This window comes from Bos grunniens, chromosome 3, assembly GCF_055505025.1.
Source record: "Bos grunniens cultivar Pamir isolate PY7600 chromosome 3, Bosgru_T2T1.0, whole genome shotgun sequence".
Lineage (NCBI taxonomy): Eukaryota > Metazoa > Chordata > Mammalia > Artiodactyla > Bovidae > Bos > Bos grunniens.
This window is the reverse complement of record NC_141167.1, coordinates 32,277,060-32,295,720: the sequence shown is the minus strand read 5'-3', so window position 1 is coordinate 32,295,720 and position 18,661 is coordinate 32,277,060. Positions and strand designations below refer to the sequence as shown.

Genomic DNA, 18,661 nt, shown 5'->3' with positions numbered 1-18,661 from the left:
TCATTAGCGTGTTGTCTTCATGGTTAAATCACTCACCAGGGAAAGGCACACAATTCAAACGCTTGGAATCACTAGGTGTGTTAATAGTGCCCACCTTGGTGCACTTACAGATCACTTAAGTTAATCTATTTCTCCTGAGCCTTCTAAATGGATAATTGAATTCATTCTTTTGCAGTGCTGGCTTAGGTTCTGTCTGAATTGAGATCTTGATGCCTTGTGAGCTCCCTGTGCCACTCCTGTCCCACCTTCCACGCTAGAATGATGGTATATCCTGGCTCTGCTCTGAACTTTAAGAAAGCATGGCCCATGTATCAGTCATCTCTGTATATCCAACGCCTAGTCAGAACACAGCGTGTGGAAACACCCAGTGAGTGTTTGCTGGAGAAATTCATTCATCAATTATGTAATCAATCAAGATGTCTTCATTTTTCCCAGTAGGACTTTCACTAATTATTCCTACAGAGAGTTCATTCCCCAGCACAGTGCTTCACAAGACTGGCTTCCTATTAGACTCACCAGGGGAGCTTTTAGAACCTGCTGATGCCAGGACCTCACCCCAGATCAACAGAATCCAAATCTCAGCTGGCTAGGCTCAGGTATGTGTAGCTGTGGAAAATCTCCCCCCGAGGATTACACTGTGCAGCCAGGGGTGAGAAGCACTGCAGGTTTCTGATTTGGCAGCTATAAATAAGTTGTCATCCTTTTTGATGTGTTCACCCCAAGTCCCATCTCATCCACTCACATTTTTTAAATTGGTAAGACCGGTTTTAAAAAATAGTTTTTATTGAAGTACAGTTGCTTTACAATCTTATGTTAGTTTCTATTGTACAACAAACTGAACCAACTCTGTGTATATGTATATCCCCTCATTTTTGGATTTCCTTTCCATTTATGTTACCGTAGAACATTGAGTAGAGTTCTCTGTGCTATACAGTAGGTTTTCCTTAGTTACCTATTTTATATATAGTAGTATAAATATCGGAGAAGGCAATGGCACCCCACTCCAGTACTCTTGGCTGGAAAATCCCATGGATGGAGGAGCCTGGTAGGCTGCAGTCCATGGGGTCGCTAAGAGTCGGACACGACTGAGCGACTTCACTTTCACTTTTCACTTTCATGCATTGGAGAAGGAAAGGGCAACCCACTCCAGTGTTCTTGCCTGGAGAATCCCAGGGACAGGGGAGCCTGGTGGGCTGCTGTCTGTGGGGTCGCACAGGGTTGGACATGACAAGTGACTTAGCAGCAGCAGCAGCATAAATGTATCAGTCCCAGTCTCCCAGTCCCTCCCTCCAGCCCCTTCCCCCTTGGTGTGCATACATTTGTTCTCTGCATCTGTCTCTAGTGCTGCTTTGCACACAAGGTCATCTCTTCCATTTTTCTAGAGTCCACGTATGTGCATTAATAATACAATATTTGTTTTTCTCCTTCTGACTTACTTTACTCTGTTTGGCCGTCTGTAGGTTCATTCACATCTCTACAAATGACTCAATGTCATTCCTTTTTATGGCTGAGTAATATTCCATTGTATGCATGTACCACACTTCTTTATCCATTCACTTTTGCTGCAAGAGTAACATGAATCTGATCTTCTTCCGTCCATGGGGTTTTTCCAGGCAAGAGTACTGGAGTGGGGTGCCATTGCCTTCTCTGTCTTAAGAGTTACCCTATTCAGCTATGGGACAATACTGTCCCACTGCTCTAGATACATTGTGGGAAAGTAAACTTCATGTGGAAGCTTTATTTCAGTGTCTTAATGATGCTTTGGGCTAGAACTGTATTGAAACAACAGAAGAGAATCTCTTCTTTTAAACCTTCACCAGAAATGGAAGCTGTGAGTAAACTAGATTGTCATATTGAGATTTTAAGAGCAGAATTGAAAACTGCATGCATGCTCTGCTAGTAAGTGTGAGGAATATATCTAATAAGGGGAGAACAAGACTTGAAGGTAAATGAGCAAAAGCTGTAATAGTCAATGTGGGTAAAGCAGGACCTGGGGATGCAGGGAGACTAGGTAATGGACTCCAGGTTCCCCTCCTTAAGAGTCAACCGAGAGAAAAATGCAGGGACTAGAAGAGTCTTCTGATGGCTGGATGAAGTGCCCTGAGTATTCTTAAGGCTGTCCCGGGCAGGAGGAAGGAAGTCCAAGAAATGACTAGTATCAAAACAGGAATGTAACCATATATGCCAGGTACAAAGGGTATGGATGGGAAGATGCCTCCAGCAAGACTGTGTCAATAGGAGAGAAAAGAGGGAAAAGATGGGATCAAGAGTGGACTGGGCATTCAGAACTAAGAGCAGGAAGTGTTTGGCATCCTTTTACACAGGACCTAGTCCATGTTCTGAAGTGGGGTGGTTTCTAAAGAGGGGCTTTCCACAAGATATTTTTACTTCTCCTTTTTCCCCATATCATATAGTAATAGTTTCTTAATATTAAAAGATGTGTGCCTGTGCATTGCAGAAGTGAGCTAAGTTGATTGAGAAGATCCTAATAATAGCTACGATTTATTAAGCATCTCTGTGTGCCAAACAGCAAACAAAGCAGTGCACACACATCTCAGTTAATCCTCTCCGTAACCCTAAGGTGATGTTATCACTGTCGTCCCACCGAGAAAACCTAGGCTCCATGACTTGTCCAGGGTCTCACAGCCAGCACGGGGCACAGTCAGGATTCAGTCCATATCTGTGTGACTCCAAAGAGATACATTTATGCTCAGGTCTGGACCAGTCTCCATCTGGATTTACGGAAATCGCCTCCTCACACCCCGGCCCCACCCCTCATCAGAGACACCCTCTTCTGTCACCAGCAAAGTGACAGTCTCACACCAGTGCTGGCTATCCTCACATGTTTCCATTATATGCTGGGGGTTTTATGAGACTCTACCACCGGCTGTTTTTCAAATTTATTTAATTCATCCATCATGCTCTGAAGCCATTTGCTTTTTTATATTGGACAGATGTAATGAGATTTTGGACACTAAAAAATGTTTTTATTAAAAGTTATGACCCAGAGCTAGCTGGTAGGGGCTATGCCATAAATCCCAGGAAGTGTGGGAATTTATAAAGGATGTAGCAACATAACCTTAACCTTTCAGGCCACACCAGAGGTTACAGGATAACACTGTCTCCCCATCTCTAGCCAAATAATAATAATTGTTATTATTATTATTTCTGCCATTATCCAACGTGATCCTTCCTCCTCTTCTCTCAGCCACTGTTGAATCCTGGCGAGCCAGCACCTAGTGGGAGCAGGTGGTTGATGACAGAACTTGCTGGTGTTTGGCTTGAAGGCTCTGCCATGGTGGGCACGGGCATGTGTGTTGCCCTTCTCTGTGACCCTGTGACTGGGGCTGACTAATGTACAGTCACATTTACTATAGACAGAGTGGAAGTGGTCATGGCTGACGGTTCCTCCACTCCTCCATGGCCAGCAGGAAGCTCTCCTGAAAATTAGGGAACAATGCAAGTATTTCTGTTCAAGCATAATCATTCCAAGTTAATGTCAATATTATCAGACTTAGACTACTGTTACACTGCTTGGAATTCATCCCAAGCATAATTAGTTTGGACATATAGACCAAAAACATGGTCATTAAAAATAAATGTGTACATATGGAGATATTATGCATATTACCTACAATATGTATTAATGTTGTGGCTTTGTTCAGTTAACATTCCTTAAATAAAGCTCTGGGGTATTGGATGGTAAGCCAGGGTTCAACAGAAGACCACCAGGGAGTTGAAATAGAGTTTATTAGTGCAGGTCCTGGAGGAAGGGCCATATGCGGAGGTGAAGGGAGGAAGCAGGCAGAGAGAGCAAGGCAGGGTCTGGGGCACTTGCCTTTATTAGGGCCCCAGGGTAGAGTGCTTTAGAGTTCCTGGTCCGAGGCCTGATTGGTCATTTCAAACCCAAAAGAGCAGGGTTTTGGTAAGTGTCTAAGGCATCTTATCTAAGGGTACATAAGGCAAAGCCCTGGGAGGCTGGGGAGAGTGTAGCCATAAGAGCTGTTAGGATGGTCAGACCAGGAACTGACATTTGCTTGTGACTTTGTGGGCTGTTATCCAGGACGTACTTCACTGGAGAAGCTGGTGTCAATTCAAGGCCCCTGCAGGCCTCTTGGCCAACACAAAGGGGATGCTGAGGCAGCGGTATTATGGAGTGGTGTAGCAAAGCTCTCAGCAATTATAAACAACAAAGTGAAAAATTAACAAAATGATTGGATTTGGTCAGCTGCCGCCTATTTTTAAAATCGTCTATTCGTTCATATGTATTTTTTTTGAGCACTGCCATGGGACAGATCCCCCATGACCTGCCGGGGATGCGGGAACAAACGCATCATGGTCCCTGCTTCAGGAAGATCACTGTGTAGTGGGTACAGGTGATATCCTGTTGTTCGCAGAGGATGGATTTCAGCTCAGGGGACCAAAGAAAGCTTCACAGAAGAGATGGCCTTTCAGCTGGGTTTGAGGAACTGGGTGAGCTTTGAGCTTGCCAGGCTGACAGAAGCATTTCAGGCAGAAAAGGCTGGATGTACAGAGGCACTTACAAAACCAGCTGTTCAGACCGCTCCAAAGGTTAAGTTTGGCTAAAGCACAGGATAACACTTTTTCCTTTTAAAACAAAAATCTCAAGGGTAAACATCATGCTCTTATCTGCTGTCACCATTGAGACTGGCCAGGTCAGGTCTGTAATTTCAGGAAGATGGACTTTAAACTTAGAAACTCCCTATGGCTTGCATTTCCTAGCCAGGCACGTGTTTTCTCATCAGTTTATGCTGGGAACATATTCCAGGGTTTTCACAGCACATTGGCAACCACTCCCGCCTCCTGTGACCACGAGAGTGTAAACCATAGATAATGTCATCATTAAGCACATAAATCCATGTCATCTGTGTGTCATTCACTTCATCCTCATTCATCATCCCTTACGCTTTCAGAACGGCCGTGCGTTTGAAGATTTTGACGAGCGGTTTGCCGCAGCCACGCCGGTAAGCGCAAGAGGGCCCAGCCTGGTTAACGGTTTCACGTCATTGTCCCATCACTCATTTCATGCTCATAAGTCATGCCTTGTGGTTACAGAACAGAAACCTGCCGATGGACTTTGACGAGATTTTTGAGGCAACAAAGGTAAGGCCTCCATGGTCTTGTGAAGTGAGGGTTGTTCTGGTCATTCTTGTCTGCTCTATGCAGCCTCACTCTCCTCAGTGCTCTGCTCTGGTGCCGGCCTGTGCTGATGTTCAGGGACTCCTGGCGGGTCCCGCGGTGAGGGCGAAAAGTAGGAGCGTGTGTGTGTGTGTGAGAGAGAGAGAGAAACAGTGTATGCTGGAGAGGAAATGACACCCCTTCATTTCATCCAGCAAATATTTTTCAATCTCCTAATGTGTCCCAGGCATTCTGATAGATGTTAGACATGCAGTAGAGAGGAGGACACGACCCCTATCCTCGAGGAGCTCAAAGTGTAACAGTGTGGCATTGCATAGCAAAGGAGAGGGCAGGCGGGATGGGTAGAGAAGGGCAGGGTAGGATTGCCTAGTGGAGTGGAGTGTAACAGTATAGTGGAGATTCAGCACTGAACAGGAGCTGCTCAGTGCACCTATGGAGATAAAAACCAGTGTGGGGGTGGGGATGGAGGTGGTGATGGCAATGGCACCCCACTCCAGTCCTCTTGCCTGGAAAATCCCGTGGATGGAGGAGCCTGGTGGGCTGCAGTCCATGGGGTCGCAAAGAGTCAGACACGACTGAATGACTTCACTTTCACTTTTCATTTTCATGCACTAGAGAAGGAAATGGCAACCCACTCCACTGTTCTTGCCTGGAGAATCCCAGGGACGGGGGAGCCTGGTGGGCTGCCGTCTATGGGGTCCCACAGAGTCGGACACGACTGAAGCGACTTAGCAGCAGCAGCAGCAGCACCTATGGAGATAAAACTGCTATTTGGTCCACATCACCTGGAATAGAGGTGCTGGTTTGCAGCCAGTGTTTATTTAGATTGGTTAATATGTTGGCGAGTGAATGTTGTCACTCCTGAGTACATGGGTTTGGGAAGTCTGTAGGACAGGAGTTCTCAACCTGGGCTGCAAATTAGAATCATCAGGAAAATTTTTAAACTTTGACTTAGTAAACTACTTCAAACCAACTAATCAAGAACCTCAAGGGGTGGGGACCAAGCGTCGTATTTTTCCCTTGAGTTTGTGTGCTTAGTTGCTCAGTTGTGTCCAACTCTTTGCAACCCTGTGGACTGAGACATTCCAGGCTCCTCTCTCTGTCCATGGGGATTCTCCAGGCAAGAATACTGGACTGGGTTGCCATGCCCTCCTCCAGGGGATTTTCCCAACCCAGGAATCAAACCCAGGTCTGTCACATTGCAGGCATATTCTTTACCAGCTGAGCCACCAGGCTATCCAAGGCTGACAGTCCATCTAAGGGTCTCACATAAGCTGTATGGGGCAGTGGGATGGGGTACAAATTGAGTTAGAAAACACTTCCCAGGAAGAAATAAAGGCATCTAGTTTGTGTCTCGAAAGATCGGTAGGAAAGGCAGTGGGGGAAGGTATGAGTGTTCTGGTCAGAGGAGGAGCATGTGCCAAGGCCCTGAGGTGGCCCCCCTTTCGTGACCTCTGGTGCTTCTCTCCTCTGTAACATGGTCCTCACTGTGTTTATAGGTCTGTCTTCCCATAGAACAGGCAGCTCATGAGACTCAGTGCAGGAAGTTGCCTTATGCATCCCTGTGTCCCCTGCTTTTGGCACAGTAGCCGATGTACAGTAGGAACTACACGCTTGCCCTAAGTGAAGGAGCACCTAATACCAAAACTGAGGAAGTGGGTCTATGTAAATATGTACTGGTGGTCAGTCATGGACACCTCTGCATTCATCAATGGCGCTTTCAGAGCTTCTCTGCAGGGAGGGTCTAGGAGTCTACTTGCAAAGGTTTAGTGGAAAGAAGGACCAGGGGACTAATTATGAAACAGCAGCTATAGGGCATTCCAGATGTTATTGAAAAACCACCACTGATTCATAACAAAGAGTGGCTTGGGAGGGGACAGGCCTGATTGAGATACTGAGGAGCTCCAATAGCCAAGCATCTCCTCATCCTTTTCACTGGCTTTGGCAGCTTCTAGGGTCACTCTCTTTACCCTGGAGGATGCCCAGGACCTAGAGAAGGGACAGAATCTTCCATCAACAACCACATCTTTACCTGAAGATGTCTGAAGGGCCAGGAAGGGGAAGGCAAGAAGGAATCTTGGGTTGACCTTGGAGATGACTTCTTCAGAGGGACGTGAATCATGGCAGGCCTTATAAAAACCCTGGCTTCTGGTTAGAGAATATTGTGGGGCTGGGCTTCCACCATGAAGGAGGGCTAAGTAGGGCTGGGTAAAGGGACACATGGTTAAACAAAGTGCTGCTTGGTCTATGGGTCAAGCCCAGCTTTTTTTAGCTGACCGATCAGAGGCAAGTCACCTTACCTTCAGGCCTCTATTAGCTCATCTGCAAACTAGAGATAGTGGAAGAGATTCCTGTGCTCCAACTTCACAGAGTTCAGGGAGCATCCAATGTTACAGTAATGGTTGGAAAATATGTTATAAACTATCAAGTGCTCTACAAATGTGAATGGTTAGTTCTATTCTCATGAGGCTGTTAAAATGATTAATTACAACAATATTATCAGATGGAACATGGCTTCTTAAGTTACAAATAAAAGAACCAGGGTTAACAAGGGGGAGAGGGGCTGTGAAAATAGATATTATTCCAGATCCTCAATCATATACTGTTATTAGAATTATTTTTAATTTTATGGCCTAAGAATCCCCTTTTTCTATAAAATTTAATTAACTCAAGGTTCTATTTAAGCAGCAAGTCGAATGGAATGAAATAACAATCTAAGTTTTATGCCTCCGCATGTTTTTTCTCGTTTAATCCTTGAATGGAAATCATCTGGCAAGAGGAGAGTCTGTAGCTCAAGAATGAAGGTTATTTTAAAAGTTGTGCTTAAGGAGAAAATTAGCCAATAAATTATATTTATGATGTTAGTAAAAGTGTGCCACGAGTTCACCACATTTGAAATGTAAATTGTGCAACTTAATTATTAACTTCATTTTAATATTTTCATACCACTGAAAACAGTCATGGGCCATTTGCAAAGCATTGAGCTTCAAGGGCCAGGAATCCCAGAAACCTCCTTTGAATGAATTAAATAGAATTATGCCTTCTGTGGGTTTGGGAGAGAGCCTAAGGATTGGCACTGTTTCACCAAATAATATAAAATATTGCTCACATGCTAAATAAGTCTTCCTAAAGACAAGTAAACGTTTATTATTATATCTGTGGATTGTCCCCAGTAGACTGTAAGCTCCCTGAAGACTGAAAATTGACATTCCTCCTAAATATGTTCCTAGCACCCAGCACAGGGCCTAACACCTTATAGTTGTCCAGTGTGTACCAGCATATTATGTAGTTCAGTTCAGTCACTCAGTCATGTCCAACTCTTTGTGACCCCATGGACTGCAGCGTGCCAGGCTTCCCTGTCCATCACCAACTCCCAAAGTTTACTCAAATTCATGTCCATTGAGTCAGTGATGCCATCCAACCATCTCATCCTCTGTCATCCCCTTCTCCTCCCACCTTCAATCTTTGCCAACATCGGGGTCTTTTCACATCAGGTGACCAAAGTATTGGAGTTTCAGCTTCAACATCAGTCCTTCCAATGAATATTCAGGACTGATTTCCTTTAGGACTGACTGGTTGGGTCTCCTTGCAGTCCAAGGGACTCTCAAGAGTCTTTTCCAACACCATAGTTCAAAAGCATCAATTCTTCGGCACCCAGCTTTCTTTATAGTCCAACTCGCATATCCATACATGACTACTGGAAAGACCATAGCCTTGACTAGATGGTCCTTTGTTGGCAAAGTAATGTCTCTGCTTTTTAATATTATGTCTAGGTTGGTCATAACTTTTCTTCCAAGGAGTAAGCATCTTTTAATTTCATGGCTGCAGTCACCATCTTCAGTGATTTTGGAGCCCTCCAAAATTATGTAGTTAGGAAAGAAATTAATATGTATAGGGCCCTACTGTGTGCCAGGAACCATTCATTCAATCTGAAACCTGAAGAAGGATTGAAAGTGAGTTTATCAGGCTAAGGTGCTTGCTTTTCAGCAAAAAAAAAAAAAAAAAAAAAAACAAAAGATAATCTTTTGTGCCTTTTTCACCAAGCTTACCCAAACTTCAGAGTCCTTCTAGTAATATAATCAATAAATCTCCAAAGGAGATATTACCATCTCTAATGTCCAGGTAAGAGAAAAGTGGTCCCGAGGAGCTGCAGAGATTATCAGTGGTAGAAGATGCAACCCCAGGGATGGAACTCTTCCTGGGCCTAGAGTTCCCAAGTTTGTCAGTAGCGGAGAATATTCCTTTCTTCGTATGAATCTCGGTGTCCCACTTTGCCTGGTTAAAACAAATTTCTAGGGCAGGAGTCCTGTCTGCCAGGACAGACTGTCCCAGTGGTGTTTTTCAGTCCCCTGATTAGAAACTGTTACTTAAAATCTGAAGATGAGGAGAAAAGTTTTTTGTTTTTGTTTTTTTGCGGTGGGCAAATTTGCACAAAACACATGATTATATACTTTAAGTCAGGCTATTTGACTCCCGGCCATAGACCTCTTGCAGACTCTGAAGCTGGAAGTGTATACTGATTAATTTCTGAGTGTATCTTAAAGGGCTTCTCCCACTGCTCTGGCTGGCCTTGCTCAGACACTGAGGGATGATGGATGGGAATACAGTTGATATAGTATCCACAGAGATAGAGCTCCTTGGAGTGATTAATCGTGTATATACTGGGTTGTTTTTGATACCCTTCCTAGTATTAAATGATACATTTTCTCCTCCTCCAACTGTATTTTTTATCTTGAAGATGGATTCTTTCGAGGACTGTCATTTGACTGCCTGCTCTTCATGCAGAAAATTCAAGTCCTGGCCTAGGTAGTCTTGAGGTGACCTCTGTGAAACTCAGTTTATTCATCTGTAAAAATGGGGATGACAGTTCATACCTTTCAGGGTCAGTGATATTTACTGAGAAGTGGCCGTGAAGTGGTGACTTGCTATACTTGGTACAGGAAAAGCACTTTGTAACATGCGGATATACTCAGGAAAGAGAAGCAAATGATAAAGTTACCTCTTGCCTTTGTCTCCTGGAGAAGAGAGAGAGTGCTGACATTGGATGGTAAATATGTGTAAAATGGTATTATTATTGCTTATGCAAGGTGGCTAAGCCCAGATCTGCTTGACTAAGCCCAGATAAACAGCCAGGCACACTGAAACAATTGATTCACTGAAATAACTGATTCTGGCTGCATCTGAGTTGCTGTCTTTGGGATCAAGAAGTATCGTAATGACCAACTGGGTTTATTGTTTATACAGTCATGATGAAAAAGGGAAATGCATGTCCTCAAATCATACTGTTTTTAAAGCATTGCCCAGCAGCATCAGCTCCCCTTGTGGTTACATCATTATCTTTTTGTCTTTTCAGGCTGTGACCCAATTAGAACTTTTTGGGGACATGTCCACCCCTCCTGATATAACCTCTCCCCCTGTAAGTATGCACTGTGCTTGGAGCCCTGCATCTCTTTCCTTTCCTTCTTCAGTTTCATGGTGACAAATATATGGACTTTGGGTAAAATGAAGCTGCTGGTGGATTTCAACTCGGACTCTTCCAGCTGTGTGATTTGGGCATATTAACTAGCAATTCTAAATGTCAGTTTCCTCTGCTTTTTTTTTTTTTTTTAAAAAAAAAGGAATTATGATGCATGCTCTGTTTTGAGAAATAAATGAGATCATGCATCAGCAGTTCCAGACTCTGACTGGGGTGCTTGCCATTTTGCTGGGCAGTGGAAAGAGACAGGAGCAGCATGTGGTCCTTGCCTGCAAGGCGTACAAGGTCCACCTGGGAATATGGGTGAGAAGCTCCACGAGGCAGCAGATGAGATGAGACATTTGTCATCTCCTACCCAGAACCCGCACAGCCAGGTGGTCAACCCAGTAAAGGAAGCCTCTTCTCCCCCAGACCTTTCAGCTGTCTCCTGTCTTATTCCCTTCTTTCCTTCCTTTCTTCCTCTTTTCATTTCCTCCTCCCTTCCCACTTGCTTGCCGGCTTCCCTGAGCTTCTCAGGAAGCTTTGGATTCCCAACTCTAGTTTCAGCCATGCTATCTCAGTTATTGCTTGCACTAGGGCAGAGTTCACAGGGAGCCGAAGCAAAATAAAATCCCAGTGCTTTGAGAATGGGAGGCATTCAGAGGCAACCCAGCAGCCACGGCAAAAAGCCAAGCTAGCCCCTCCAGCTCCTGCCCAGTCCACTCCCCGGAAGTGGGCAGAGGGCAGTCAGCCACAGCTGCACCCGCTGAAGCTGCTGGGAGGGGGCGGCCCCTCTGGGGACCACACGTTATGGCAAACCCAGGGATGGTGCTACGGTTCATTGGCAAGCTGCGCCTCCCAGAGAAAAGGCTGTAACCTCACTGAGGACAGATGGCAGGAGAGCCTGCTGCCCACAGCTGCCGCCAGGGAATCTGAACACAGTTGCCCTGCTTCCAACACCTGGTACCCAGAGCAGCCGTGAAGGAGGGGCCAGCAGCTCCTATCTCCAGGGATGCTGGTTGGTTCTAGTAAGGCTTTCTCTCCCACCTTCCAGGGAAGGCAGCTGCATTTCTGAACCATGGGGCCATAGAGCTGGAAAGGTCTGGAGTGATCTTCTAGCCTTATTTAGCACCTTCGTTTTACAGAGGAACACACTGAGTTCCAGACAGGGCATGTGACTCACCCAAGGTCACACTGGAAGAAAGCAAACGGCATTGATTATGGTCTAACGTGCTTAATGCAGCAGCTCATGGCTGTGTTTCTGGCCCTGAACCTGAGTGCCATCCAAATGGGTATTTAATAATCCTCAGAACAATGCTATGCCTCCTGCAAGCTGCTAATCTAAAAATGGCCTTGTCTAATTGCCATGGTTTCAGGATTAATTGCTTGCCCCAATCTATTCCAAGGGGAAAGAGATAAAGATATTATGTCATCAAATATGCATACTCTGTAGGCAAAAGGGTTCTGGAAAGGCATGGACCTTAAAGAAACAAGTACTCAAGTTTTGATTTCAGTAGCCCTCACCTTACCCACCACGTCATGGAGCAGACATTTCTGAAGTCCCAGCGTGGGCCAGGGTCTAGAGTTGGCAGCTACTCTAGCATCGTTTTTATCATCTTCTTGAGAACATTTGCTTCTTTTTGCAAGTGAAGGTTCAGGCAGGATTCTTCTGGGAGGCACAAGGACCCAAGGGTCTCTGTTCCACTTGCTAATCTTTATTTATTTAGTCAACGCCTGTTTACTGACCATGTATTCAGTGACAGCCTTGAGCTGGGTGCACAGTAGGTCCTGAGTGAGTGTATGTCAGTTTGAATTAACTTCTAAAGGACGAAAGCCAGATATTATGGGATAAATTGAGGGCCCAAAGACACCCCCAGAGGGTATGGGCTCAAGCTAAATAGTCGTGATGCTGGCCAGTGTTAGCTGAGCACCTGTTCTGTGCTTCAGCATAGTACTAAGTGATTTAAATGCATGATCTCACTGAAGCCTCTCAGCAGCTCTGGAGATAGGTATTGATTTTCTCATTTCATGCTCTGTATACATAGCAGCTCATGGTCTGCAATTCACAAAAAGTGGCCAGGACCAGGGCTTGCTTCTGCAGCACCTCCCCGCTTAACTTCTGGGCCTGCTGCCTCCCACGCTGGTCAGCGATCAGGCTCTCCCAGGAGCCTCACACCCTCCGCCTCTCTGTCTGACAGACTCCTGCAACCCCAGGTGATGCCTTTATCCCGTCTTCGTCTCACGCACTTCCGGCGAGTGCAGACGTGTGTGGTTCCCTACCTTTTGGCACTGCTGCTGTACCCTCAGGTAAGCGCCTTCCACCTCCTCCCACCTCCGTCCACCAAGAGAAGGAAAAGGCTGACTGAGCCAGCTGCCAGGTTGTGCCAGACACCTCTGGGACGACCATTCTCTCCCTGTGACTCTTCAGGTGACGCCGAGAAGCCGCCAGGGCAGGGGGTAGTATGCTTACCGAGCTCTGGTATGCGGGAGGCTGGAAACCAGTCATGTCTTGAACCTGAAAGGTCAAGATTCCAGATGTATAGCTTTGGGGAGCTCAGTGCGCACACAGCTGTGTGAATCCGTGCAAATCCTGATTGACACTGTCAGCTCAGTTGGATGTGGGAAAGGTGCGGGTGGGGAAGGGGCAGCTATGCTCCACCGACCTCTTGAGATCTGAGTGATAGAAGGGGTGGAGGCCCAGGGAAGGGGAGGTTCCCCATGCAAAGAGGAACACTTAGGAGTTCTGCTGACAGTGAACAGTGAACTGCAATGGGGCTTAGTGACTTAGAGACTATTTGTTCTATTTTCCAAATATTCTTTTACAACAGGGTAAAAATACATATAGCAACAGTGTTACAGGTGCACATCGGTGGGGTCTGAGGCATCTTGTTTCCATGGCATTAGGCAGTCCATGAAGTCAGCCCATTCTACCTGGACACGGGCAAAGGTGGTGTTTTGCCGTTGGTTTTGTTCAGTCGTGTCTGTCTCTTTGTGACCCCATGGGCTGCAGTATGCCCGGCTTCCCTGTCCTTCACTACCTCCCAGAATTTGCTCAAATTCATGCCCATTGAGTCAGAGATAAGTGGTATTACTTATGCTGTTTGCATACAGGGGTTCTTAAAGACTTTTTTTTCCCTTAACTACATATTTGAAATATGTGGCTTTATCTTTTTCTACTTTATTTATATAAAGGACGGAGTTGGTATGTTTTAAAATATCAATTTCTTGCATTTTTCTATAAATAACTACTTTTAATTATATAGTGTTAGAAACAAATTCTTGCCACCAGATATAAACCTTATTGTTACTTAAAGTAAAATTAAAATTTCATACTCTGTTCTGAAATAGTTATTCCTCCTGAGCTGAAGGATCACTTCTAGAAGCAACAGAGGTTGGTAGCTAATATGTCTAACTCACAGTTGAGAATCTATAGGTAGCCTAGAAATGTCTTTAATTACTAAGCTTCCCAATCAAAGCTGTTTCACCCAAACCTATAATGGAACAGTGGCAATAGTTTTCCTTACCTGAACTGGATATTGAAATGTCCTTGGGAGTAACGGAATCTGTTGTTTTAAGTAAGAATAATAGTTCTCCATCAGAGCTGTCAGCCTTGCATTCAGAATAACCATGCTTTGTCCCATTTGATTCGTGAAGATATAGTGGGACAGAGGATGGGACCTCTAGGCACCAAATTTACTCATTTTCAGGCATGTTTATGCCATAAATTTTCACTGAGTATGCACTGTGGGCCAGGTCCTATTCAAGGTGTCTGGGGTGTGTCAGTGACTGCAATAGACACAGACCCCTGGCCGCAGAGAGCTTACTTTCAAGTGCGGAGAAGGACAACATGAAAATGAGTAACTTATCATAATCTGTTAGGAATAGTGGGTGAGTGGTACGAACAGAAGGAAATGTGGAGCAGGGCAGGTGTGAATGGAGGTGATGGTCAGGAGGAGGGGCTCATGCAAACATGTGATATGAGCCAGGAATGTGTCAGGGTCAAGAGTACTCCCAGTGGCCCCTCCCAGCCTCCACCCCCTTTCTCTGTAAGCAAGAGGGGCTGGATTCAGGTCTGGCCCTTACACTTGACTAAAATGCCTGAGGACCTGCCTGTACTCTGGGCCCTCTGCCCAGCCAGGGCCAGGTTATGGCTTTAAAGAACTCTATTTTACAACTTACCACTTGATCAGCCATGTTGCACACTGTGGACAAACCACTCCACCCATTCAGATTCTGTTTCTTTAGCTGCTTAAAAAAATGATAGATTACCTCCAAGATTTCAGTTTTTACAATGTAAGTCTAAAATTGATTTCAGTTAGCATATTTTTGCTTTCTTACTCTACTTAAGCTCTGCCGAGAAACAAAACTGGGCTTCAGGTAGTGTTAAACTGTCTGCCTTCTTCTTCCTTTAACTGGCCTTAAAAATCTCTGCAGCTGTTGAATCTCCATCTCGCTGTCCCTAATTGCCCTGCCAGCGACAGGGAGGTGGGAAATGACCTGGGGTGTGTAGTGCAGTGAACAGGCTGAGTTTGAGCCCTGGCTCAGCCATTTATCTATAAGCTTTAGACTCCTGGGAAAATTACTTAACCAGTCAGAGCCAGAGTTTCTTCATTTTTACAACTGAATTTAAAATAATACTTACCTTGCAACAATATCATGAGAATTAAATGAAATAAAATCCAGTGCTTCTGAAAAATGCTGGCATGTTGTAAATCCTTTGTGTAGAAAATGCTAGTATTATTATTACTCTGACATCTAAAGTAGAAGAAAATATGTCTTGTTTTTACCTTTTTTTTTTCCTTTTCCTTCTTGGGATGCTCCCTTTAAAAAAAAATAGCATGTAATAAAGTTTAGGTTTTTGGCCTTCTGAGCACATGGCAGAGCTGGCCTGAAGGGCTGGAGAGTATATAAATACAGACCCTTCTACTAACCAGCTGTGTGACACTCAGCTATATAATTTCAGAGCCTCAGGGAACTTATCTGTAAAATGGGGATGATGATTCTACCTCATCGAGCTGTTCCTGAATTAATCACATGTAGTAAAACATTTAAAACAGTACCTGGCAGTATTTACCTAAGTAAATACTCAGTAAAAGTTCTCTGCCCTACTCACCAGGGATCCTGACTCTTCTATCTGGATAGATACTCTGGGTAGCCACGTCAAACCTTCCACTCTGGAAGCTGTCAGTTCCTCGTATGCAGATTAAAGAGATATTTTTCAATATTTATTTATTTGGCAGTGCCAGATCTTATTTGTGGCAGGTGGGATGTAGTTCCCTGATTAGGGGTTAAACCCAGGTTCTCTGCATTGAGAGCATAGAGTCTTAGCCATTGGACCATCAGGGAAGTCCCAATTCAAGAGCTGTTGATAACAGCCACCCCAGAGATTTGTTGAAGGATCAGCTTCACAAAAAAAAACGTGAGCTCCACTCGGGTAAGGATTTATTTTATTTTATTTTATTTATTTTTAATACTGTCTTGTTCTTCACTGAATCTCCAGAGACAGTGTTCGCCACCCAGGAGGACTACTTTTGAACAGATGCAGCAAGTGACATAATGTAGATGAGAGGTACCACGCAAGTTCTGTATATATGTGGGAGAAATCCTTCCGTTTTCAGTGTTTTCTTACCTTTTAGTCTGCCTTTTTTTTTCCCCCTAAATAATGAGGGTATTCCCAGGTGCAGCATCTGGTTATAAATTGCAGTTTTCAACACTTTAAAAAATCTAACTGCAAGGCAGAGAGAGATTTATGATTGATCTGAGCTTCGTGGCATAAACAGATGCTCACTGGCACCTCCTTCCTCTGCTATTGAACGTTAGCGAGTAAACAGTTACTAGGCTGCTAAGTGGCCGCAGTGGCCGCCGCGCAGCGGCTTTCCATGTCTAATGCTAGTGCAGCCCTGCCACTGAGATGTCCCGTCAGGGACACACGATGCCACATGGCCAGAGAGCCTGAGCTCACAGGTCTGGGGAAACTGCCGGGACCCCCCTCAGGAAAAGCAAGTGAGACCTGCAAGTTCCCAAACATGATACCTAATTACCCTTGCTGTCTTTTTTTTTTCTTTTGAATATTGTACTTTGGTCTGAAGCAGATGGCATGAAGCCAGGGAGACATGCTAACAGCTCTCTCCAGAAAAGTGTGTACAGCCCATCTGTTGGTTCCTTGTGGATAAAAGGGAAAAAAGGACAGGGGGGGAAAAGCCTGCCACCAGCAGTAGACTGATCAGAGATCATAGCACGTATGGTTGCTGGAGTTGACTTGGACACTTAGAAAAATGCAGTGAGTTTATTCCACCGTGACTCACTCACCTCTATCTAGAGCCTTTCTCCAGCCTTAAGCATTTATGGAGCAGTGGATGTGTGCCCACGACTGTGCTGGACACAGATGGGGGAGGCAGAAAGAGATAAAAGGTTCCTACTCACAGGGGCTCTCCAGTCTAATGAGAGAAGACAAAATCACTGTGCAGTCACAACACTAACTTTTTACTGTGATGTGCACCACGAGAGAGATGAACATAAGGACCTGTGCCTGACCAGAGGAGAGCCACTGGGCGTAGAGGGCAGAGGTGATGCTGACCTGAGTCTCCAAGAGCAGAGGAGGGACAGTCATGTGAAGAAGTAGGGATGGGTTTCCATGCAGGTAGGCCAGCAGAGAAGAGGGAGCAGGTTGCAACTGCTGCAGGGAAGGGTGCCAATGAGAGCAAATGGGAAAAGGGGTGAAGAGGTGAAAAGGGGCTGACCCATAGCCCCAAGATAAGCTAAGTTCTCTGGGCATCATTTTCTAGGTGATGAAGCACTGTACCGCTGACCCTTGAACAATAAAGGCCTGAATTGCACAGGTCTACTTATATGTGGATGTTTTTCAATAAATACTACAGGAGTACTATGTATGATCCAAGGTTGGTTGGTTCCATGGGTGCAGAACCAGGCACATGGAGGGTCAACTCTAAGTTACACGTGGATTTTCCATTGCTCAGGACTCAGTGCCCTTAACCTGAGCATTATTCAAGGGACAACCGTATTTGCCTTTTAGAATATGGTGGCAGTGAGGAGGGTGGGATGGAAGCCAAGCATAAAAGTCTGACTGGAGACTGAAACCTTCCATCCATTTACCAAAATGGGCATCAGGGTTGGCATGGTAGGAAAATCCATGGGCAAGTCTTCATCCTGTCAGACTCAGTGCCCCTCTTTATGTTAAGGATCTATGATATCTCCTTTACTATCGTGAAATGAAATTCATCAAGAATATAAAATATCTATACAGTTGTTCAAAAATCAATATAGTGTCTTAGCTGTAGTAGAAAGAAGAAATAAAAGCAAATTTATAATAAAAAGATATGTTTTTCCATTAGGAAATACCCAGGTGCCACCACACTGGCTTTCCTCATAGCTCAGTTGTTAAAGAATCTGCCTGCAATGCAGGAGACCTGGGTTTGATTCCTGGGTTGGGAAGATCCCCTGGAGAAGGAAATGGCAACCCACTCCAGTATTCTTGCCTAGAGAATCCCCATGGACAGAGGATGCTGGCAGGCTACAGTCCATGGGGTTGCAAGAGTCGGACATGACTTAGCGACTAAACCACCACCACCACCACCACCACACTAGAACACATACTAAGTGATCAGATGTGTGTACCTAAAGGCAACAATAGAACAGACCAACCAGAATAGGAGTGTTAACGCTGTCTCCAATGCCATGAACAGGAACCACAATTTTCCAAGTTGTTGATCAACTCTTGACTATGTTCCAAAGAAACAAAGTATAATCTTCCCCAGTGTATGCATTTCTGAAAAATTAAGTGAATTAAAACTGTGCCAAGAAACTTTAAATTTCCACGTGATTCAAAGTACACACAAATAATCACAAATTGTTTGTCATGCACGTCATCTCCCATATTATAGGAGGTCTAGTATCAATGCTCTTGACCCTTAAATGTCAATACTGCCCCCCACCCCACCAAGTTTTCCTGACAATCAAAACACACCCCAGGATTTTCTAATCATCCCCTAGGAGGCAGTAGAGCTCCCACCAGGAACCATTCAGATC

General features: G+C 44.9%; 1 protein-coding gene across 50 annotated transcripts in view; it reads left to right on the top strand.

Moving 5' to 3' along the window:
- DAB1 (DAB adaptor protein 1) overlaps positions 1-18,661 on the top strand; it is a 1,332,660-nt gene that overhangs the window by 1,290,331 nt on the left and 23,668 nt on the right. For 38 of the 50 annotated variants that reach the window (XR_015160070.1, XR_015160089.1, XR_015160084.1 and 35 more), the window contains 4 exons: positions 4,935-4,985; positions 5,077-5,124; positions 10,514-10,576; positions 12,814-12,922. Coding sequence is in view for 17 of the 50 variants with exons in the window: in XM_086390197.1 (XP_086246323.1) it covers positions 4,935-4,985; positions 5,077-5,124; positions 10,514-10,576; positions 12,814-12,922 (271 nt within the window). In the remaining 33 variants the exon portion in view is untranslated. The remainder of the gene's footprint in view (positions 1-4,934; positions 4,986-5,076; positions 5,125-10,513; positions 10,577-12,813; positions 12,923-18,661) is intronic. The other 12 variants (XR_015160096.1, XR_015160100.1, XR_015160083.1 and 9 more) reach the window with 1 other exon arrangement.